General features: G+C 35.5%; 3 protein-coding genes across 3 annotated transcripts; 2 read left to right on the top strand and 1 right to left on the bottom strand.

Moving 5' to 3' along the window:
* The first annotated feature begins 694 nt into the window (after positions 1-694).
* On the top strand, positions 695-2,808 carry LOC136821193 (nicotinamidase-like). Its single transcript, XM_067077429.1, has 5 exons — positions 695-791; positions 959-1,094; positions 1,321-1,459; positions 1,599-2,027; positions 2,156-2,808. The coding sequence occupies exons 2-5, from the start codon at positions 973-975 to the stop codon at positions 2,489-2,491; spliced, it is 1,026 nt and encodes a 341-aa protein (XP_066933530.1). The 5' UTR covers positions 695-791; positions 959-972; the 3' UTR covers positions 2,492-2,808.
* Positions 2,677-10,387, bottom strand: LOC136821192 (coiled-coil domain-containing protein 34-like). The gene is made up of 4 exons (XM_067077428.1): positions 10,015-10,387; positions 5,795-6,037; positions 3,683-3,944; positions 2,677-3,267 (listed from the first exon to the last, which is right to left on the bottom strand). Exons 1-4 carry the CDS (start codon positions 10,290-10,292, stop codon positions 2,827-2,829), a joined length of 1,224 nt encoding a protein of 407 aa, XP_066933529.1. The 5' UTR covers positions 10,293-10,387; the 3' UTR covers positions 2,677-2,826.
* A 94-nt stretch (positions 10,388-10,481) lies between these two features.
* Positions 10,482-23,916, top strand: LOC136821194 (WASH complex subunit 3-like). Its single transcript, XM_067077430.1, has 9 exons — positions 10,482-10,686; positions 18,628-18,726; positions 19,067-19,132; positions 19,401-19,541; positions 19,767-19,791; positions 21,046-21,069; positions 21,392-21,447; positions 21,588-21,652; positions 23,546-23,916. The coding sequence occupies exons 1-9, from the start codon at positions 10,639-10,641 to the stop codon at positions 23,664-23,666; spliced, it is 645 nt and encodes a 214-aa protein (XP_066933531.1). The 5' UTR covers positions 10,482-10,638; the 3' UTR covers positions 23,667-23,916.
* The last annotated feature ends 654 nt before the right edge of the window (positions 23,917-24,570 follow it).

The raw sequence follows: 24,570 nt of genomic DNA, 5'->3' as shown, positions 1-24,570 counted from the left end.
ACTTTATTAACTGTATGGAAGAATTGAGGGGAATTAAAAATGATTGAAAAAACTCCGTAAGATCGCCAGTAATACTATATCTAGTTTATTCAAAAAATAAAAAGATGTTAAACTTGTGAGTTCATAAATTATTTAAAAGAGTACAAAAATGAAAATGTTGAAAATAACATGAAGAAGATGGACCTCTTCATCTCTTCATCAACATCCAATTTAATTATTCGAGACGTTGGAGAAAGGAAAGGCGATGCACAGAGCGAGGTCTGTTTATGATGAGCGTGTACGCGTTTGAGAACAAACTATATAATAACATAAGGCTTCGATGGCCAAAATATTAAGAACAAGTTAAGAACACTTTAAGGCTTTGCTGCTTCCCAGTAGATAAAAGTAGATAACTATAAGAGAAGGTGAAAATTTCCCTTCGCTGATATAATTGGTGTTTCGTTAATGTTTGTTTTGCAATAACATAACACTACGTTGACATTATAAAGTATCGACTTGCAGACGCGTGATTCAACGAGCGAAATAAACATGTTTTGATCCCGTTAGATAAGTTGGCTTTTTATGATAGCATTTATATGTTTAATGAATTGTTTCTCTTAGGCTTACCACTGAGAGATGGTCGTGCTTTTATAATAGACTCACTAAGCTTTCTGATTGAATTCTCTCTCTCTATACATCAAAGTTAAAATGTTTGAAAAGATTTTGTTTATGAGAAACTTATTCGTGATAAGGTGTTGAATTTTGCTGAACTACTATTTTGCCAAAGTCTTGAACAGTGTATTTTGATTAAGGTTTGTATTTGAATTGTTTAATGATATTTAATGATGGTTAATTATCGCGTAATTGATAAAAACCCATCGATAGATGACACAAAAAACTGTCATGTTCAAGGAAGTGTTTGAAGTTATAGTCTGTGCATATTATCATGTGAGAAAATTTTTCATCTGTTGATTTATAGATTTGAGGTAGAAAATGAAATTGTTGAAGATCAGTGGATATTTTGATTATTTGCGTGAAGGAGAAGAAGAGAGTGGAGAGGAAGAACGAGATTTCTCTGAACAAAAATGTCTGGAAGTTCTGCAAAACCTCCAAATGTAAGTGACATTAAGTAGATAAGTCATTATGTATTACACTACTGAACTTGACAAAACACGAGACCACGAACTTCTAATCATTCCACACTTCTAATTCACCGGTGACTTATCTCATCATTCACTAGAAGATGACAAGGAATGATTTTGAACTCAAACAAATTGTCTCCGAGTCTCAAAGAAACTGCCATCAAATATTCCCAACATGAAGTAAATACTTCTTCCTTAGGGAACAGTACGAAGAGATCGCGGACATTCCGATGAGTGCTTTGGATGACTTGTTCCTGGAGGTGATTGGTGGAGACAAGTACATCAAGATGGATCCCAATCAAGAACAAGACGTCCTCGATCTCTTCGAAGAATGCACAGTGAGTCATTTCATTGCACCATAGACCTGATGGTTAGCATTGACTAGTGGAGATGGGAGAATCTAAACCACCCCCTGTCTCACTATTCTTTAAATCACGAAGTCATACTTTCGTTCCAAGTTTGTTTTCTTGATTTTAGGTCGATAAGAAAGTAGACCTCGAGATGATGGCCAAAGTGTTGGGATATTTATTGAGGAGGGATTGTTCGAAAAAGACAGCGTTATTAGTTGTGGATGTTCAGAATGATTTCATCTCTGGATCGTTAGCGTTGAAAAATTCACCAGCAAATCAAGATGGGGAAGAAATAGTGGAAGTGGTGAACAACATCTTGGAAGAACATCCTTTTGATGCTGTTGTTTACACCACTGATTGGCATCCTGAAGACCATTGTTCTTTCTACACAAACGTCTCTAAATACCCTCTTCATGAAAGTTCCACCGTCTCCGCAGAAGAAGCAAAAGTGTTGGATAAGGTGGTGTATGACGGTGACAAACCAATCGAACAAGTCCTATGGCCTCCACATTGCATACAAGAGTCAGAGGGAGCTGAGCTACATTCAGAACTAAATGTAAGAACGTTGAAAAGTCTTTTAAATATGTGTTGATTCTAAACTTCGTTCTTTTTAATACATTTCTTAGAAACTCAAAGTATTCTTTTGTATTGGTTGCCACAATTTTATCTTTATTTCACACACAGGTAAAAGAAGATTCGATCCGCATCTTAAAAGGAACACACCCTCAGATCGACAGTTACAGTGCATTCTGGGATAACGGACGCTCGACACAAACAATTCTATTCCAAGAATTCATCGATCGTAAAATCACCCATGTTTTTGTGTGTGGACTTGCGACGGACTTTTGTGTAGCATACACAGCTTTCGATAGTAACACTCATGGTTTTCAGACCTTCGTCATCGAAGATGCATGTCGTGGTGTTTGCGATGAAAGCATCGAAGGTATGAAAACAAAAGAAAAGCGAAATGGAATCAAAATCATTGAAAGTTCCGACATCAAAGACATTATCGAAATTTAAAATGGAATGACAATAATAGTTGATAAGGCGATGTTAAATGGATGAGCTCAAAACTGTTGAGATGTAGAATATTAAATGAATTTGAACAGTTTGGCATCATTTTTTATAAATGAAGGAGGGGAAATAATTAAATGACACGTGACCTGGTAGACCATGAATAGTGTTAGGAAAATAAACGAACGATGTAAAATATTTCAAAACATATCATATTTAAGGTTGATATTATTCTAACTTAATACTAGGTAAAATATAAAAATTGTAGGATTCTTAAGTTAAGGAGGAAGATAGAAAAATATTTTAAAAAGTGCATTTCGAAATGCCAGAGCATCTTTTTATCACGTGACCGAAGTTTTCCTCAACCTGTTATCAGAAGTTCGTTTGCGGCGGTTTTCAATATCTTGCCACAACATTGGAGGTGATGAGAAGATTTTCTTTTGGTGATTACACCTGTACATTTTCTCCTCCTCCATCACACTATCCACCCATGGTAAAGGGTTCGTGAAGGTCGGATCAGGAGACGAGTAAAGGTTTTTCTTTTTGGACACACGTCCTCCTCCATGATATCTGAAAGGTTTACTTTGCTCGTCAGTTTGCGACAGCCATCGTTTGTAAGCATCATCCGCTTGCTGCTGCTTCTCTTGAATTCTCTCTTCTTCCAAATTTCTCTCGTGTTTCTTTCGTAAACGTGCTTCTTTTTCTTGAGCTTTCTTCTTCTCGTACCATTCATCGTAATTCTGTTTGGCTTTTTCCTCAAGTAAGTCCTTCTCTTGCTTTTCCTATTTCAAAAAATAAAAGTTTCAAGGATAGTAAGTTTATACTTTTTCCCTTCATCAAGTGTTTATTAAGGTGACACTAGTACTAGTGGGGGTTGTCTCAGAAAGGTTTACCCCATGCCGTACTAACAGCTATTTTTCGCAGAGCATTGAAATCAATCCGACTAATCGAATCTCTAATTGTGACGTTATTGAGTTAAATTTTTGGCTAATAAATACTCAGAAAGACTTTTTGTAAGTTAAAACTTTTAAGAAAAACTTTTTATTTTTAAGTTAAGACTTTTGTAAGCAAACTTTTGGAAAAATATTTGTGGGAAAGGTTATATAAAGCAAATGGCCCAAGGTTTAGTTTATCTATTCATATTAAACAGATAAGCAGACAGTCCTCTCCATAATTGGCATTTGAACATTTACATACCTTTAATCTTTGAAATTCTTTTTGAGCGAGTTCTTCACACCGTTGTTTTTCAGCTTGGAACTTTTTCCTCTTCATCCAATCTTGACGATTTTCTGCTGCTTGCATTTCTTTCTTCATCTTCTCTTCTCGTTCTTGTGAACGTTTCTTGTCCAACTCTTTCTTCTTGACGTTGATCAGTTTGATTCTCTTCATCTCAAGCATGGCTTTCTCCAGGAACCAATCATCCCAAGTCTTTCCTTTCAAATCGATCATCTCATCCAGGCTACAAAAGAGAAGAACTCAATATTTAACCCTTTGACGCCTACGGACGTAAAATTATACTTTAATGGGATAAACTTTCGCGGTTGGGCTTATCCGCGAAATTCAAAAATTTCGCGGGTGGCACTATTGGGTGGCATTATTTTCACGATTTTGTTACTTTTACTGTCAAAAAACATGCATGTTGGTTGTTGAAGTACACATTATTAGCGCTTCTTTGATGCAAGTAACCATTCAAAATAGTATTTATTTGACATATTTTGAGTTTTATTGAGAAATAATTCGCGGATGAGGCCCTTCCAAATTTCCATTGGGACTTAATTTCGCGGATTTTCCTCGAAATCCACGAAATTTAATCCCCGCGAAAGTTTATCCCATTAAAGTACCCAAAATAATTCAATTTCATCCCACTGTAAACAGGTCATAGCTCAAAACCACCTCAGCCAAATCTTTTAGAAAGCTGAGGTTGTGAGTTGTAAGTTTTTTCTTAGAATCATTTCACTATCGTGGTTTGCAGTTTAAAATAACGCTAATCTTTCTCTCCACTAGCATTACTGGAAGATCTAAAAAAGATAGTGCGTCTACTTTCATAAACATTACAATCCAAGAAGCACCATATGTGTGCAATACACAGAAATTTCCCACCTCCTTGTTTATTTTGACCGACCTCCATTGAGTCTTTTATGAGTATGAGTTAACACTGAAGTCCTAACTTCAATCATTTGGCGAGTAAAAGTTTCGTGTATCATTTTCTTTGATAACATCTAATCGGTTTACGGTTTTGTAATATTTTTGGTTATCGTGTGAAGTTAAACGTACAATTCGTTTTGTATGTTATCAGACATATACGTTATTTTTATTGAGGAGAATGCTTCTTGAGATATTGTGCAGTTGTGTTAAAGAAATTTAGCTGGTCTACTTCTTGTAAAAAATAGAAGAGACATGATCATGTTGAAAACGATGTAAACGGAATTAATGAATCGCATTATTTTTTAATGACTTGTTCAACAATGGTTACCATCCTCCAACTTTTAATTTCGACGTAGTGAGTTAAGGTTTCCAATAAGCAGTTAACAATAAGGCGAACAACAATCAATAAAGGAAAGGAGGAAGTATAAAATATTCCAATCTCACCGTAAAAATGGACAAACGGTTTTCAAACACTGAGGAACTTAAAATATGGAAAAGACAACGTGTATTGACACATTTACTGATGGTATTCGTTTTTATGACAATAATGGCAAGATCACTTTATTATGGATTCGGAGGAAAATTCAAAGATGATATGATTGGCGTGTTCTTGCAAACATACAACACATTCCCAGCATGGACACATTTATCTTTAATCATCAATATCACCTTAGGGTACATTGCAGTTTTCAAAAAAAGCACAGCATTTCTTTCCATCAAGTTAGGTTTCGATGCGTTTCAACTGGCCAACCGCTCAGCGATCATCCTGTTTATAAGTATCGTTCTTTTACCAAGATCGCGAGTAAGATACATTCGTGCATATGAATCAAACAGAAGTCTGGAAAACCTGACCTCTATAGACTTTGGTATGCTTCTATTTTTCTTTCTGATGGAGATGTTGATGTTTGGGAACTTATTAACATCGTGTCTTTTATATTGTCAATGTTGCAAGAAGAAGGAAGATGATCATCAACTCATCCATTTCGAGAAGAAGGGGCTCGTGTAAAATAATTTTTTATTCATCTTAAGATTTGTTTTTACTTTATGTAATCAAACATTTATAGCAAACTCGCTGCTATTTTTCAAAAATAAATTTTTCGTTATAAAAAGCATGTTTCGGACACAAAGAAATACTTTCCCTGTGTAAAAAGGAATTGGCATTACCTGACATTGTTTAGGGAGGATGTTGAAGATGATGCCGTTTGGTGGTCGTTGGAAGAAGAAGCAAATGAACTGTCTGTTGTCATTGTTGTGTTGTGGGCATTGTTGGATTTTTCTTCCTGTGTGTTTTTCTCCACTGATGACGATCTCTCTTTTGTTGATTTGTTCTTTTCTTCTTGAAGGTTGTCCGTTACATCGCTGTTATGTTGGTTTATAGCATTTTCCTTGCCGGTATCTTCAGGAGTACTAGATTTGAAATAAAAATATAGATTGATGATTTCTGCTCCTACTGCAGACAACTTTTACGCGTATACAGTAAGTTCGGAAAACCCAGTTTGACAGTGTAGTAAAGAGGTTTAAGAGGACCGAATAACGAAAAAAATGGGATGATGAAATAAAATGATCATTAAAACATTCGAAAAGAACTATTTGCTCTTACTTTAAAAGCTCAAAATACGATTACAATGGCTATGTGTTAAGTCTTACCAAGCAACAAGTCATTTTCGTACGCTAATATTCATGATAACATGCATTTTTCTCGAAAAAATTCCGAAACTGGACTTAAAACTACTATTCAAATCATCACAAGTGGATGAAAAAGTCAAACCGATTTGAAAGGACAACGTAAACCAATAACTTTTAATACACTCAACAATTTGTTAGAACTACTTTTAAATACTGATTTGAATGACCGACACAAGTTATGAATAGCAGGGCTCGTGACTTTCATATAGATCTTTCCACCATCTTGGATTATTAAGCAGAAATCATGACGGCAAATTTGCTGTGGTCATATTATGCAAAACCTATGCAAAAAGACAGTTTTGGTATAAAACTTACATTTACTCATTGATCAAAATAGTTTTGGTATACATTTACTCATTGATCAAAACGGGGTTCAATAATTTTTTTTGTACGCATCCATGTCGAGTTAAATCGAACAAAATTTTTTGGTCCCTTCAGTTAAAAATGCCTTATAAACCAATCTCCATAACTCGAAATTTCCATAAGTCGAACAATTTGTGCCCCCCCCCTTACGTGTTGAGCTATGAAGACTCCAATGCATTATCACATAAGGACAAGCTAAATAAAATTGATTGATTGTGATTGATTTTTCAATATTATCGAAAATTAAAATCATTTGAATTATCAGTTGACCAATTAATTAGGTACTGCTCATAGATTAGTCGGTATATGACCATTGCATAGTGATCGCAGCGAAAAATCCGGGTTTATCACAATAAACTATTCCCCTCACAAGTATTTCCATCCAAAATATCCAATAGACCAAAGTAAAATTAGAGACCTGTACGATTGATTAGAGATAATTCTAAATAAAAAGACACCCAAATTAAGTCCTAAAAAGTCTTCGTATGAGCACTACTCTTGTTTTGAATATTTCAGTTCTCCGAATAAATCGCATGCGCACTGAGGTTTTTATGAAACAATAGAGAGTTTCGAAACCTAAGCCAATAAGCTGTGTTTTAAACATTCTTTTATTTGAAATCTCTATTGATAAACATATCTTTTGTGAAAGTTGTCTATTATGTTTAAAACCAATCAATAAGCTATTCCCGGTGGGGGTTACTAGTGGCCGCCTATAGCAGTGCCTATAGACCAAGAGCTTTTAAAAGCTTAAAAGCCTAAAAGCCTGAAGCTGTCTATTGTGTAGACTAACAAAATTGCTGTTGGCTGAAAGTTTTTTAAAAACATGTGGCTGATGTTTTGATGTGGTTTTTAGTAGTTTTGAAAAATTTTAGAGCTTGTTGAAGAGTTTTGATGGTAAGTTGATTATGCGTGTCTACCTGGGGTTCCAAAGATCAGAAAGTCTGTCAACAGGGGTTCGCACACAGACTGTTTCAAACATTCTGTATCAGACTGATCTACCTGCACCAAGCTATATAATCTTAGAACTGTGTGAGGTAACGTTTTTTTTCTTCTAAAATTGTGAGCTTGGAATCCCATGCTACCTCCAGTTTTGCAAATTCAATACCTTAAGAGAAGAAATTTTGGCGAATAGGCTCGCCAATTTTGGTGCAATTTGGAAGAATTTATTTTGGCGATTTAATAAAATTTCTAAATTTGGCGAAAATTAACGACGCATTTTGGTTCAATATTTTAGCTGAAAATCGAAGAAAAAAGGCTTTAAGGGAGAAATTGGAGTCTGCTAAATCACGTGCCTCAAGTGCCCTAGTGCCTTAACTTTTTTTACGTGCTTCTAGTGCCCTAGTGCCTTAAGTGCCCTAGTGCCTTAAAATTTCACGTGCCCTAGTGCCCTAAAATTTCACGTGCCCTAGTGCCCTAAAATTTTCATGTGCCCTAAAATTCTCACGTGCCCTAAAATTCTCACGTGCCCTAAACTTTTCAAGTGCCCTAAAATTTTCACGTGCCCTAAATTTTTTTAGCGATATGAGGTCTTTCTTATCGGTATTTCGGGATTAAGTCGATAGGTACTCGGTATCGGTAATTGACAGCTTTTTTAGTGTCTCACGTGCCTCAAGTGCCTTAAAATTTCCCGTGCCCTAGTGCCCTAATTTTTTAATTAATAAACTCAACCTTTGGATAATTTTCATTTAACTTATGTTGCCTTTCTAAACACAGAAATTAGCTAATTAAAATATTGTTAAAGCTTTGTTTCAAATTTTTAAATTTTTCAAATTATTCTGACTATTTCTGTTCAACGACCTGGAATCATTTAAATGTATAATTATATCGCCGTTGAGGCGTTGTGGAAAACAATTCCGAAAGAAAACTAGCTGCTACGACAACAATCTCGGTGTGTAAGGTCCGGGAGTTGGAAAAAAAATCGAAAAATTAATAAACGCCCCCTACCCCCTCCCGTTTATTCGGCACCTGCGAGTAAAGAGAAAGAAAGTGAGAGAAAAAGTGTCAGCGAATGCTGTTGAAAAGTATTATACTCGCTTGTGACAAGATGATTACCCCTTGTTTCGACTGTAATTTTTACAGCTATAAGAACCGCTGACCACCACGTGCGCTGAGCGGCGAAAGCTTTTTACTGATTTCCTTTTGTTGTTTAAAAAAAAAAAAGCACATAGCTTTGAAAAATAATGATAATGATAATTATTTTTCTGAATTGATCATATAAATTTGTTCTTATATAAAAAGTGTATATCACTTTATACTAAATTTGCAACTAGCATTTTTAATTTGCAACTCGCACTTTTAACTTTTAACTTTTAACTCGAGAATTTTGTGCATTAAAATGCAATTTAAAGTAAAGTAAAGGTGTAAGTAATATTTCGTTCAGTTTGCAAAACCCTGTTAACACCAGAGAATTGAGGACAAGTGAAAAACAATAGGCTACGTGAAAATTTAAGGGCACATGAAAAAGGGGTAAATCATTCCCGAAAAGTTGTACGAGACTTTTTTGTTTTTTTGGATTTTTTTGTGATTTTTGCCAATTTTCACGTGATTTTGGATTTTGGATTTTGGATTTTTTTCTTGAAAAAAAAAAAGTAAATGTGAAAAATTTAGAGCACGTGAGGCACTAGGGCACTTGAGGCACTAGAGGCACGTAAAAAAAAGTTAAGGCACTAGGGCACGTGAGGCACGTGATTTAGCAGACTCAAGAAATTGAGACTAAATTGAAATTAAATTAAATTAATATAAATAATTAATTAATAATAATATAAATTAAATTAATAAAATAAGGTCTTGCACCTTATTTTGGTGAAAGACCTACTTAAATTTGAAGGAAAGAAAATTTGGCTAAATTTATACCCAAGGCAATTCGCCGAATTCGCTAAAATTTCTTCCCTTAAGGTATTATCACTTTTTCGATTTTGAAAAAAAATTTTGTTCAAATTGACATTCTCCTGAATTAGCACACAATAAAGCTGCGAATCTTCCAGCAGCGCAACATGCTATAAAGTATTAGTGTTTTATTTCAGTTTATTTTTGTGATACCGTAACTTGGTCTAATGTCGACATCATAGATTTGTAAAGCCCGAAGGGCTAGATGGCGTGCTTTGGCTGAAAAGTGTGCCGAGGTTAGGTAGGAAATCCTACCTAAGTCACGTGACATTACAGTACAATAGAATTTCAGCGCTTGACCAATAAGAAGCTTCACAGGTTTTCGAAAACAATAGCAACAATATTTTTTGCGCTATTCACTTTTTTTTGCTTGGAAGAGCTTAAAGCACAACATCTCTCTAGGGCTTCATAAATCTAACAAAAAAGAATGAAATTCATGAAATTGCTACCTTTTTCCTCCTGTAACCAATGCAACCCTCTCATTGGAAAAACTGTTTTTACTGTGATTCCTTGGTGTCTTAATACTGGAAGAAATATCAAGAGTAGCCTTTTCTTGCTTGCTATATATTGGAGCAAGCAAAGAGCGTGTTGAGTCTCCTGTTTCTTGAAATAAATTATCTCCTCCACCAGCAGGAAATGAAAAGGCTGTTGACAATTGACTCTTTCCAAAAGTTGTGTTTTTCTCATTATTGATTGGAGATGAAGACCTTGGTGTATCTTGAAACATACTTGGTTTTAAAGTGATCGATAGAAAAGACACTTTAGGTAGTTAAGTTAAGGTTTTGATTTGCGAAAAAGATCACAATGCCACCATGTTTGTTTATTTGTTCTTTCAAGCAATGACTTATATTTTATCAAAGCAAGTTTGATAGTTTGATATCTAGACAAGAAATCAGAATCTACTTTGCATTAATTGGCTTTATAGTCATCTTTCTAAACAACTTTCGTTTTCCTCCAAAATAATTGAGAAGGCAAAGCAAGTCAGCTGACGCATCTGCAAGAACACAAATCAACAAAACTCCCTCTTCAAAAAACATCTAACAGGTTGACAGGTGAAATCTAAAGCTCAAAGAATGGATGATGGACTTCCCATTGTTGGACCTGAAGTTGATCTCTCACAAGTAAGTTTTTTAATAGTTTTCAAGTTTTTGAAATTCAAAAAAGTGAAAAGAAGCAAAGATTTATATGCACAAGCTATGTTTGTTGTAGTTGTAGAGGGTGTTTATCTTCTCCTCGTAGAGTGCTCAACAAGTAAATAGAGCGTTACTATAATAAAGAGTTGACTCAATATCTTTGTTTCAAACTCAGAGTTTCATGGTGCTCAGGCACCAATCTTCACTTCAGTGAAATGAAATAACGTTAGAAAATAAAATACAATATGTTGTTTTGGTTCAAAAATGTTTTTGACGTCACATTTGAACGTCATCAGGTGGTTCAAAGATATCAAGCTGAAATTTTCGCCTGTGTCTACATTTGGCAATAATTTCTGATCTCTTATTTCAGTAAGTTCTTGCCTGGCAGTGTAGACCTATAAACTCATGACCCTCGACATGGCCCGAGAATTCTCGGGCCAAAACTTTTATTGGAATTCGCATAAAGCCCGAGTATGGCCCAAGCTAGCCCGAGAATTCGGGCCAGCTCGTAAAGTTTTTTTGAGCGATATAAACAAAACAGACAAATCTTATTTTGTACTATTTTGTTTGATTGGACATGCTGAATCAATTTAACATTTACATGGCCCGAACATGGCCCGAATGACTCGGGTCATGTTCGGGCCAAAAGAATTGAAAGGGTCTCTTGGCCTGAACATGGCCCGAAGAGGCCCGAGAATTCTCGGGCCATGTTGAGGGTCGTCCTAACTCTTTACACAAAAATTACGGGAAACGCATGTTTGGACTTTGTACCCTATGCTGCACTCAAGCACTTAAGCCAAAGTCGGGCCAAAGTCCCGCAAAGGTTCATTTACTGTTTTTATTTGACGTCAACTAGATCAGACGCTTTTGCAACGCTCTTCGAAAAAATGGCTGAAAACAAATAAAAACATCAAAATTCATGAAAACAACATCAAAATGGATAAAGATCAGCCTTTCGAAGCAGCCTCACCACCTCAAGCTTGCACGCCGTCAAGATGTACTGAAGACAAAGACCTGGATCGCTTAACATGCAAAAAATGTAAAAGATCAGTTCATTATGAGTGCACACAGTTACCCCTGTATCAACTACAAATATTCGTGACATCCTACAACGATCATTACTTATGTTCAAACTGCGTACGAATAACGAAAAACCTAAGAAATAAAGTAGGGAAAAACACTCAACATATGATGCAAAATGAACTTCAAAAGAAAGACGACGTCATACAAAAACTGCACAATGAGGTCAACACCAACACAAAAACCCGTGATTCCATCAAAAATGACCTCAAAACCTTTCTGGCAGGAAAACTACAAGAGATGGAGGAAAAGACAAGAAACATGATAAAGGAGGAAATAAAGCACACAGCAGAAATAATAAAGGATACATCAAAGAAAACATACGCCGAGATTACCAAGAAGCAAAAAGAAGATATAAAATCTGCCGAAGAACAAAAACGGAAGGAAGAAAGTGAAAGGAGAGACATAGAATCTAGAAAACTGAATATGATCGCTCACGGGTTTCTCGAATATTCAGGCCCAGATAAGGAAAAAGAAGAAAATGGGGAAAAATATGACATATTTCGGTTCCGAGAACTCCTAGATGACATCAATGTTCCAGAAATCAATGTTGCTCACCACAGATTAGGAGACAGAAAAACTAAGAATGGCCGTCCTCTGAAAGTCACCCTGCAAAGTCAACATGACAAAGATCTTATCATGAAGAATTTACACATGCTAAAAGAAACTTGCTTCTTTCAGGTAAGTATAACGGAAGATTTCACAATCAACGAACGGAAAAAGATCAAGGAGATGCACGAACAAGCAAAGAAACTCACCAAAAGCAATAACCATAAAGGATTCAACTGGCGCGTAAGAGGAAGCCCAAGAACAAAACTACGCCTCGTTAAAAAATTACAAAACCAAACAAAAATATTTTCAAATTACAAACCAAAATGCTCTACAGAAGAAATCGTCAGCGATTGGGCATTAACAGATGATGATGAATGATTCATTTTGTAAAATAGGCAGTCGAACTCTATTAGCTTTAAAGCTAGTACAGATTTGTACACATTTTTCGACTTTAAAGAATATATACATTAACATTAACATTAACAAGGTGGAACAAAAATCAGTTTTTTGAAGTTTGCAAAAAAACGCCACATAGAAGATCTTTCAAATTCAGTATGTGAATAGAGCAGTAAAAAATACAACTTTTCTATTTTTCCTTTTTTTTGCAAAAGTTCTAGGAATGAAAATAAAGGGATAATGATAATTGAATACTATCCATTGATGACCTGCGACACTATCGTAAAGCTAGAATCGCTTCGCGTACTCTACGCTGGAGAAAATGATTGACAGATTGAAGTTTTTCACCCGCGCAGGAGTTCGTGGAGCGTTCTCGGCTCAATCCTCAGACCACGCTAAAAATGATAGACTGAGCTGTGATAGATCATTTCGATGGAAGTTGTTGGAATGTTTACAAGGCTCTTGACAGAAAATCGTTTGTTTTATTGTCAATGATGACAGTGCGGTTATTAATTTTGTTAGATCTATAATAATGCTATACAAGTTCGCAGGCCACCGTGCGAGCACATGGGCCTTTATGAACCGCTCTTTGTTCGGTTTACAATTTTCTTAAAATAGAGTTTTTTCCTAGGGCTCCCCCTGACTTTGAATTTAAAGTTTGCATCCTTTAGTGACGTGTTCATTTCTTGGGCTTTCATACACCACTCTTTGATTGTCTTCCTTTCACTTTTCGTAATTTCTTCTGTCACACGGAAGGGCAATCTTTCTCCTTTAGTGATTGCTCTTAACCAGTGGCGTGGTGGCAGGGGGGGCCAGGGGGGCCAGGCCCCCCCAGCGGAGCCCTTTTGAGAAGGGGCGCCCAAAAATAAGCGACGCCAAGAAGGATTTTTCAGGCGCCCTTATTGAAAGATTGACAAATGAAAAAACAAAAATGGCGCCCCTCATCACCTCAAAAACTCAAAATTTTCTGGCTCGCTTCGCTCGCACACTCCCTTTTTTGTGTTCATAATGAGCGTATAGAGAGGGGCGCCAAAAACAAAAAATCTTTAAAAAGGGCGCCATATTTGCCTTGGCCACCCCAGAGAAACTTTCCCACCACGCCACTGCTCTTAACACTGTATTTTTGTCTTCTTCGTTTGCAAATCGGACTCTTATTGGTCGATAGCGTTTTTCATGTTCCTTTTCCTTCGAAAATTTTCCGATTCTTTGAGTTTCTTCAATCTTTATATTCCTTAAGCTTAGTTTCTTAGGTAAGACTGTTTCATTTAGATATTCTTCGTCGTAGATTTTGGTTGACTCCTCTGAATCTTCAGTGGATTCGCCAACACCATGAAGAATTAGATTGCACGCCGTGGATTGAATCTGTCGTTCCTCCTGTTTTTCCCTTCGAAGTACGTTTTCTATGTTTTTCTCGATTTGCCTCGACGCGACTGCTGCGTAGCTTTGTGATCTATTTTCTCCTTTCTTCTCAACGATGTCTTCCATCTTCTTTTCGATCGTTGCCATTCTGGTCTCAAAGCTATCCTTTATTTCGCTGATCATTGTATTAACGTCTTTGGACTTCAGTTGAGTGATTTCTACGTCCTGGGCTTTCATTATATTTTCGCAAGCTTTTATCTCCTTTCGGAATCCTGAAACTGTTGATGTTTCACATGAATTGACCCGTTCCAATAGATCAGGGGTGATCACGACACAGTTTTGACAGACAAAAGCTCTCGATTTGTATGTTAGACATAACTGGATTTGATAGACGGGGAGCTTTGAACAAATGTAGTGTACGATTCGATTGCATTTCTTACATTCAAGTGTGCCTTTGGATCTTCCTTCTTCACTTGTAACACACTCAGATGGGCTGCAAAGGTTTAAATTGATGCTGAATTCGGTTGTTTTCGTAGATTTTCCTGAATTTTTAGATCTGACAAATTGATGTTTGTAAGTGCACTTCATAGTTTTGATTCCCATTGAAGAATCATATTCTGGTTTTATTAGATGCTGGTTTAGAGCTTTAGGTCTACACTGCCTGGATAGTTAGCGATCTCGAATTTCTCGGCAAGACACGAATTGCATCGTTTGGTATCTGGAGTAAATGCTTTGGATTTGCGGATGGTTCGCCAGGATACGGTTGGTTGGCCGTTTAGGTCTTTGATACGCCATACTTCAGCTGATAAAGCTGTATTGTTGCGGTATCTTTCTAGGTTGAAGTTTGATTTGTGGCTGGTGATTCTTACGTAAAAACGTACTTTCACAAAGTCCAATGTATTTCCTCTCTCCGTAGTTTGGTAAATCGCTGGTGACTGTTGCTTCATAAACTTTTTACCAGGCAGTTCTGTTGCATGGGACATAGCTGTCTCTGTGTACAGTTACAGGTCTGGTTTTCATTTGTGGTTTCGTTGGTAGACAAGACTTTTTTGTTATGCATGTTGATTATCGATTTCATATTTGGCATACAACTCTAGCTGACCTTTATACTGTTCTTGTTAAAGATCTTATTGAATTTGTGACCTCTGGGGAAGTGCATATTGCCAAGTTTCAGGAATTGTCGACCGATATCTGTTGCAACGTTGTTATTGAACGGTGGATAGAACCATATGATGTTTCTTTTTCTGTTTTTACGTTGACGATTGTTGTTTTGTTTAGGTGTGTACTCGAATTTATGGTTGTACCCGGATCGTTTCAGGGCATCTTTGTAATACGGGACGGTTGCGTTGAATATATCTTTGTTTGAAGATAAATTTGACAGCCTGTTCTGGATAGACAGTGGAATCTGTTTGAGGATGACTGGTGCACAAGCTATGTAAATTTTGACAGATTTTGGGAGAGGCAGTTGGTTAACTATCTATCTATTATGGTTGAGTTACAGGAGGCTCTGGGAGCCGATTCTTGCAACTATAGATGCTTTGAGTAAGCATCCCGTCAGCACCTTGAACTGACTACCCAATTCCCCACACATGGATGGCATGGGTTGACCCGGGCAAAGGTTTGTTCACTTGCCAAGTGAACTGTGTGAGTGGGAATCGAACCTTGGTCGCCTGTACAGGAATCAAGGTTGATGTCCACTATACCACAACGCCTCTTTTTAACTGTAGCATATAGTTCTTTTTTCTTAATATTAATAAGGCAAGGTTGAGGCAAGGTTGTCAAACAAATTCTTTTTACTTTTCACTTTGCGTTATCAATTTTTCATCTACAAAATCTCTTTTGATTGTCATTCAAAGCATAATAGCATTAGCATGAAATCTGGTTTCACTCTGGGAAATGGTGGTAATTACATTTCATTTTTCAAAAACATACTTTTCTATTTAATGTAGTCGTCTAAGAAAACAGCTATTATTTTTTAGAATCTTCCTTACAATCTAGTTTTCATATTTATAGAAACTAGATTGCTGACGTGTGGAAAGGAATTTCGGTATGACTGATCCTTTTGTTTCGATAATAACATCAAAGCGGGAATTAATTTTCTTCTCATTTCTTTCTTTCCTTTTTCTTTCTTATCAGTTCACGCTTTCCCTCACTACTTACAAAGCGTGGTTAGCTCAAGCGGTTAGATCATCTGTTTCATATGCTTGGGGCTCCGAGTTCGATTCCAATGGATGTCCAATTTTTCAATTCTTGATTTTGTTTTTGTTTTTCGTTATATGTTCACTGTATTTTTCAAGGAAAATGACGTATGTTAACTGTATTTTCCAAGGAAAATGAAGTACTATGTTCACTGTATTTCCCAAGGAAAATGAAGTATAAGTATGTTCACTGTTAGTGAGGTCGTTTAGCATAATTACGGGAAAACAATATGATCTAGCTGAAACTTTCTCCAGACCTTCTCTATAGGATGGTTATGCCTCAGGAAAAATTCCCCTAAAATCCCACTAGTGGAACATCCCTTTTTTGGGACATTTCTTTTTTCCCCAGGCAAAACCCTAAGGGCGAAATTTTTTGAAAATTTCAAACTCGTTTTCAGACATTATCAAGTATACCATTCGAAAGCTCTCGAAAAACTATACAGAAGACTTTTAGACGGGTATAGCCGATTTCATTACCTAACTCGAGATAATTCACGCAGAAGATGCTATTTATGGTCAATTTAGACCAAAATGTGGCGAAAAGTGGAACTTGCGCATGAAATATCTCGAGTTAGGTAAAGAAATCAGCGATAACCGTTTAAAAGTCTTCTATATAGTTTTTCGAGAGCTTTCGAATGGTATACATGATATTGTCTGGAAATAAGTTTGAAATTTTCAAAAAATTTCGCCCTTAGGATTTTGCCTGGGGAAAATAGAAATGTCCCAAAAAAGGGATGTTCCACCAGTGGGATTTTAGGGGAATTTTTCCTGAGATATAAGCATCCTATTGAGAGGGTCTGGAGAAAGTTTCAGCTAGATCTTATTTTTTTCCTACAAACAGCCTGTATTTTTGTAACACGACCACACTATGTATTTCTCAAGGAAAATGATGTATGTTCACTGTATTTCCCAAGGAAAATGAAGTAATTCTGAGTAATTTCTATCTTCTAAACTATACATTCTGTAAATCAAATATGATTAGAGTTTGCTAACTGATGCAATCTGCTAAACTGACACCAACCTTTTTGTACCAAAATTGATTAGTTTCTGAGTGGTAAACACGGATTCCTTTCAAAAATCTTTAAACCCAGTTTTCTCAAAATATTTGCATTTTTACAACTGGCATCAAACAGTTCTTGATTTCTTGCGACTATGGGATTTTCGATCCCTCAAAATGCAAAGGAATATTTATTACCGTAAGCAAGGATTTATTATACACTGGATATACAAGTAACAGATTTTTGCCGATTTCTTGTGTACTAGCTATGTCCGCAGTAATGATATTATTGTTCACTCTCCTTCCCTCATTAAATGATTTTTCGAAGCATTTTTATTGCATTTCTTATCGAAAATCACTCATCCAATTCCCAAAAGAGACTTAAAACTTCCTGTGAGAGTCAAATTCTTCCCCTTAATTGCTAATTATAAGTCGTTATGACGTTTCAAGCTGTGAGAAAGATGCAAAAGACGTGTTGTGTATAAGAAATTTAATGTTGACACCGGAAACTTCAACCTCAAAAAAACCACCTTGCCACCACGTGCCTCCGAAGGATTTTCATACCACAGTGGAGCCAAGACACTCAAGTCTTATTTATGTTAATTTCAGCTCTTCTGGGGACAGCCTTGGAAAGATATCTCCAATTGTAAATTTTGTGTCACTATAAGCATTTTGTCTGAATTTATTGTCTAATGATGTTTTTCTCACATTAGATTTCACAAATGTATACGGCTTGGAATGCTAGCCTTACTTTAAAACTTTTTTTCTGCAAATGTACAAAAAGAAAGAGCTAGAGAACTTTCTAAAAATAAGACTGATAAACATTTTTTTAAATCACACATCTTCGAGCCGCCATGACAGTTGTCCTTTGCGGACATAGCTAGAACATCGATTGTTTTCTGAAACAAAGGAAATACAATGATCGCTCTCCATCGTTTTATGAGTCGTTTATCCAGTGTATAATAAATCTTTGCCGTAAGTTGGTCCAATAGGAATATAGAAAAGTCGGAATCGCTGATTGAAACTAATTGTCTTGGCTTAACGTTCAGAGAGTAAAATTTTTTTTGTCTATCAGTGGTTCCAACATTCCTATTATGCCTATCTCTAAGGAAGGGTGTTGAAATTAGAAGACCGCTATGTCGAAATTAGAACAACTTACGGTAAAGGCTCCTCAGAAGTGTCAGTCGCTTTTCTCAATTTTGACTTTTTTTAAAAACAGAACAGGCTGAAATTAAACGACAATATTCTAGTTGCGAAGTTTTTTAAGCTTGTAAGGTAACAATGTAACAATTTAAGGTTGAGAGGTGCAATTTTTTTACTAATGTGTTTTGTCTTTTGCGATTCTAGACACCAGCAATCAACCATAAAAGAACATTGGCTTTCTTGAATCATTTCATCACTCACACTGTTCGCTTCTTGAATAGATTTTCTTGTGTTTGTGAAGAGGTAAGATTTGAAAAAGTAGATATTTACACCCCCTACATTATACCAGGTTTACCCCTGACTGATGGCCCAAACTCTTTGAAGCAGAAGAAGTCCTAATTGGAGCCAAAATTACTTTTTTAAAGAGGACTATAGCCGTTTTTAAGACATCTGATAAGGTTGTAAAGGTTGTTATTGTGCCTAGTCGTGTGGAATTTTATTCTTATGATGTGGGTTGCTCTTTACAGGAGTGAATCTCGACTTGATAAATCTTTAAATCATGAAGTATCAGTTCTATACTTTTTAGAATTTAGGGCTTGGTTTCGAGTTTGAGCTGGTTTGAGTCTTTTTTTTCTTTTGAAAGAAACTAGCTGATATGCAAAGACGAATTCAGAGATTGGAAATAACTTTATCTATTCTTGAAGCAAAAGTAAGTTGAATGTTTTTCTTTACTTTTGCTATTACTTATTTAGAGAATACTGATGAAGTCACGTAAAGATAGTAGTCGCCTATTTTTTTTCATTTTATCAATTTGATGCTTCTAAACTTTTAAGTTTTCTTAATAATAGGTACCGATATATATCTCATACATACAAATCATTTTTTTGCCGAGTTGAGCACTATTCTTTGACAATTTTTATGACTGGAACATGTTTCAACATATATCTTTTATATGTTTTATATGTTTTTTGTTTCAGTTATCATCCATCCCTGGGCTTGACGAAATAGCCCCCATCGACACAACTCCTCCTCCAGCAGCCCAAACAACATCAATTGAAACCACACAACAAACGCCTGCTCAGCAACAAACACCTCAAGCAAACAATGGTCCAAAAGAAGTAGGTGTATTCACGTGCTATTTAGTCGGGGGAAATTTGTTCGTTTTTTTTACTACAAATTTCCCTCTACTAATCCCCCTTCCACTTAAAATGCCGAAGGCTCTCTTCCTCCAAGCTTTACATCTACAACTTCTATTATTTTGCTAAAAACCCACTACCCACGAGATTTTTGTCTGTAGCAGTTTTGTGGGCAACTTTAATATTTTTGTCACCCCTTTATTTAAGACTGATGACACCATACCGGAACCAGGTAAGACCAATTTGCATTTTCTTTTTTTATATGAAATTTTTATTGGTTAGTGAGTAAAGTAAATTATTAACTTATTGGAGATTTCAGTCTACAGTGCTTAACCCTATTTGTATCATACGCTTTTTAGCTAATATTTTTTTGACACTCTGAGACTTATTACTTTTAATATAATCTTATTAGCAATGTTTCTACCTATTTTACAATCATACACCTACAACATCAGGTTTTATGACTTTTTTGCATGCAGGTCATAAAACCCAGCTAAATCTCTGTAAAATCTCAAAATCTTTAAATTGACATAACTTTTGATTCAGTTATCCATGTGACTTAAAATTTTAACAAGCTATAGATATCTGTCTCAGAAAATATTCATTTCTTGAATTGGCTTAAAGATTTTTCAGAAAATATCCCTTTCAGCAAATCAAAACAGAATTGAAAATTCTTTATTTGTTCAACTTCAATTACAATCTGATTTATGACGTCATCGACTCAATTTTTTTCCTATGAGTTCCTCTATGGTAGAGAACATTTCTGCCAAGTTTCAAGTCCATACTACCTCTCCTATCGGCGCGAAAATGTTTGGCACAAAAGAATTCCCTCAAAACTTTAAAATCGCAAGTGATTATTAAGTGCTTTAAAGTACGGTTGGAAAGTAGAGTTTTAACTCTAAATTTTAATTTCAACATTAGACTTAAGGCTTACGACCTTAGGATCTCATGATCTAAAATCTCAAAAATGTTTCAATATGGCTGAGAACATAGCCTGGAAGCCACTTAACCCCTCCCAAATCGAAAAATCCCCTTAAATAAAGTGGAAGTACTGAAATTATTGCAATTCTCGCCCAAGCTTTAAATTCTGAAAAACGTTAAAATACCCGAAATTGCCAATATATTTCGGCACTGATTGTAGATTTAAAGTTATACAAGGGTGATGGAACCCTAAAAAGCTTGATAATAAAAGGGTTAAAATTAAAAGTGTGTAAAATTTGGACTTGCAGACATGTATTTTTTTTTATAAGCAAGTGTCTGTCCCTATATCAGGCTCGAGTATGCTTAGCATTCTATTGGTACCAAACAATCGAGTCATTTTTTAGGTACCAAAAACTGAGCCTCATATGCTATAAAAGAAAAAAATGTAGTCAAAGAACTTGACCAAGCATTAAACGAAAAGTATTTTGTGTTTTGCCAAAATACTACATCCCGGGTGGTCAGACAATTGTGCAGGCATATGACTCCTTCATATTTTTCATTTTAGCTGCAGTGGAACCTAAAAAACCAAGTAGGTAGCTTACTTACATACTTACCAATTTCTTCCACAGCCTGGCTCAAAATGATAATCCAAGTCTCGAAATATTTCAAGAAGGGGCGAGATCAACTTAATTAGTTGTTTTTAAGGGCCTGAGTTGTCCTATTATGAGAGAAATTGAAAGTTAAAGTACAATTGATTTCGATTTGATTTCTTATATCTTAAGATGTAAGTAATACGAATCATTAGGACTTTCTAAATCAAACATGTTCCAATGGGGAAGATACGGGAAGATACACTGTGGAAAAAAATAAAAAATAAGATTATACCAAACCTCAATCAATTCCCTTTTCAGAAATGACTGTTTCAAAAGATCCAAGATACATGAAGTTTTTCAAAATGGTCAATTTCGTAAGTATCGTACAATATTTCGATTCTGATTTCCAAAAAGAAAACTTTGAGAAATTCTTTTATGGGGCCCTAAGCTGCATTCCTCATCATCCCATCCTATAGATATTTTCTAAGCTCTGATAACTTTCTTTTCATTCCAGGGCGTTCCCTCAGGTGCTGTCAAAGCCAAAATGGCGGCTGAAGGATTGAACCCAGATCTACTCGAGTGAGTTGTAACAGTTTTAGCCCTTTGAAATCAAAGTCATTAGTCACTTTTGAAAACATTCATTTTTATCGCGAAAGTTTATTTTTTTAATTCGCTATTTTGCGATCTCGCGATGTTCCTTGACTGATTATTTCAACATCTCTTACTGAACTCAAGCATGCTCTCAAAGCAGCTACACGTTTTTTTTTTATTTTAAGTAACACACTTTTAAGAAACATGAGGCTCAGAATGCCTAAAAACTAAGAAACATCTAAGAAACATGCTGAGGCTGAGAATGAGAAAATAGCATTTGTTAATTCGTTTTTTTTAAGAACTTTCCAATCAAGGTTCCAGAAATATACATACAGTATATGGCCCCCAAAACGGAGACGGCCCCCAAAACGGAGGTTTTCATTAAAATGAAGATTCTGACTTGTAGATTTATCAGAATTAAACGATTTTTGTTTATTTTGAAAGAATGATGGTTATACTTAAAAATGAGCATGTTTTTGCTGGTTTGAGACAGATTCAAAATAACATATTTGCGTCTAAAGGAAATATTTTAACACCAAAATTAGATAAAAATTGCATATAACTCACTCTAGCTCCTTGGATATTGAAAATAAGTTATGAAAACGGGGTATAGGAAACTTTCTACACCTAATGCCGTTCAGAAAATGCAAATACATCTGTGACTTTAGAGGCTGGGTAAAAGATATAGCATCTTGAAGGTCAACCAGTATTTTGGAGCCCTAGAATCAGCATTGACAAAACCGAAAATTCTAAATATGAGAAAAAGCAAAAATCTTGGAATTCTATTCCTATCACCTTGAGTTAATAGTTTATAACAAAAAATTAACATTATATATAAAATTTTTCGCTGAATCAGCAAAAACGGCAAATTCTGTCATTTTTTTGCAAAATATAGGAGAAAAATATCTTTAAAGCTTAATATTTTCAGTTTCAGTTAAGCTTTTTTTCTAAAATTTTCACAGCTTATTCCATACATGAATGGAACTATTTTCAAAAGAGATTTGTTTTCAAAAACTTGATTAAGACGTTGTTAAATCAAAATTGTCATTTTGAAAATTTCTAAATTTTCAGTTTGGACTTTGCAATATCGAAAATCTTGAAATATTTCATAAAAATCATAAATTTTACATCCATCGGGTCGTAAATTTAAGGGAAAACACAAATATGTTCATAGTTTTTCCCCCTATTACCACTGGGCTTAATAATTTGATTTTAACTACACCTCCGTTTTGGGGGCCCCAAACCTGCATTTTGACAACCAGGGGTATACTGTAAAAATTTTATCAAATAAATTTATGCCCAAAACCCTCTAAATCATATTTCAAAACTATGGTCAAAATTTTGTATTCATATCTTAAAGATATCTCGAGAAATCGCTAAAATTTCAAACCTCCGTTTTGGGGGCCATTAGAAAAAAGCTACCTATCTTTAAGCGATTGAAAAATATTGTTGAAATTGAAAATTTTGAAAAAGAACTTCCAGGAAATAAAGTAGAGATGTTAAAGGTTTTCATGCAGCAAAAATTTTTGTAAAATCTCTTTTCCTCTAGATTTGAGAGAAATTTCAAATTTGATCGCCGTTTTGGGGGCCACATACTGTACATATCAGTTAGAAACACTTGAGAAAGTCAGAAAATCTATATAGAAGATAGGAAAGTACCGTATATTTGTCAATTAGACTATTGTATTATCGACATGCGTCCTTTAAGCTTGACAAAGTTTAGAAACATGTAAGAAACACTTAAGGCTCAAAAGGCCGATTTCTTAAGAAGCATTGAGGCTGCTTGGTAAAACTAGTTTCTTAAAAAAAAAAACGTGTAGTGTAATATCAGGTAGGTCTAATATTGTGTTCTGATGAATTTTTTCTTTTTCACACCTGCAGTACCCCAGACGCCCCAATGGACGGTTCGTCGCCTCCGCCCCAGCAACAATCCGATTCATCAGACGAAGCGAGCGATGAAGAAAGCGATTCGGACGCTTCCTCATTCACTGATAGCGACTGATATGATGGACTTTATGTCAACTTGTCAAACTGTCTGAAGGGAAAGTTAGAAATTCCAAACGAGTTTCCAGTTTACAGTTTACAATGAGACATTAGAAATGATTAAGTTTAGAGACTGTACAACGTGAAACCAACTTTAGGTAGATAGATCATTGCTTAACACTTTAAGATCTACGGTTATGTAAAGAAATGTGAAATATTTCACATAGTAAATGACTCTCTGCCCAGCTTCGCCTCACCTCGATTAGGGACGAAGCCCAAACACTTACAACTATAGTTTTGAGCCTTGAATGGCTAAAATTTGTAATTACTAAATCGCTACATTAATATTTTATCAATACTGAGATATAGAGCTTTTGTATCAAAAGAAGAAATTCAGGAGGAAAAAATCTCAACTTTCATAAAAATGGACTTTAGTTCTTTAGACTTTTGGCCCCTTTAAAATGGTTCCTTTAAAAAAGAGGTACCTTAAGGGAACTTATTTTGGCGGGAACTAATTTTGGCGAGCGGTGAAAATCTTGAAATATTTTAATTTTGGCGGGAACTAATTTTGGCGAATGACAGCATAAATCTGTTCTATTTTGCCTTATTTTGAGCAATTTTGATGAATTTCAGGGGTTATTTAGGCAAGGGAACAAAAAATTTAATTTTGGCGGGAACTTATTTTTAGTTCCCGCCAAAATAAGTTCCCTTAAAGGTAGCAAAATATCGCTCAAAATAATATAGTTTCCCTGAAAATGAGAACACGATAAGAACAATGCGAGACTCAATTTGCCATAAAACCTTGACCAAAGCAAGACAAAAAACAGTTGTCAAGTGAGCAGAACCAGCCTTGAGTATCTAAATTCTAAGTTTCATTCACTCTAATTTATTGTTGTCTTTTTCAGTTTTTTATGAGCATAGTT

This window comes from Clytia hemisphaerica, unplaced genomic scaffold (genome assembly GCF_902728285.1).
Source record: "Clytia hemisphaerica strain Z4C2 unplaced genomic scaffold, Clytia hemisphaerica genome assembly, whole genome shotgun sequence".
NCBI classification, from domain to species: Eukaryota; Metazoa; Cnidaria; class Hydrozoa; order Leptothecata; family Clytiidae; genus Clytia; species Clytia hemisphaerica.
The sequence above is the reverse complement of the archived record's forward strand: the minus strand, read 5'-3'. Positions and strand labels throughout refer to the sequence as shown.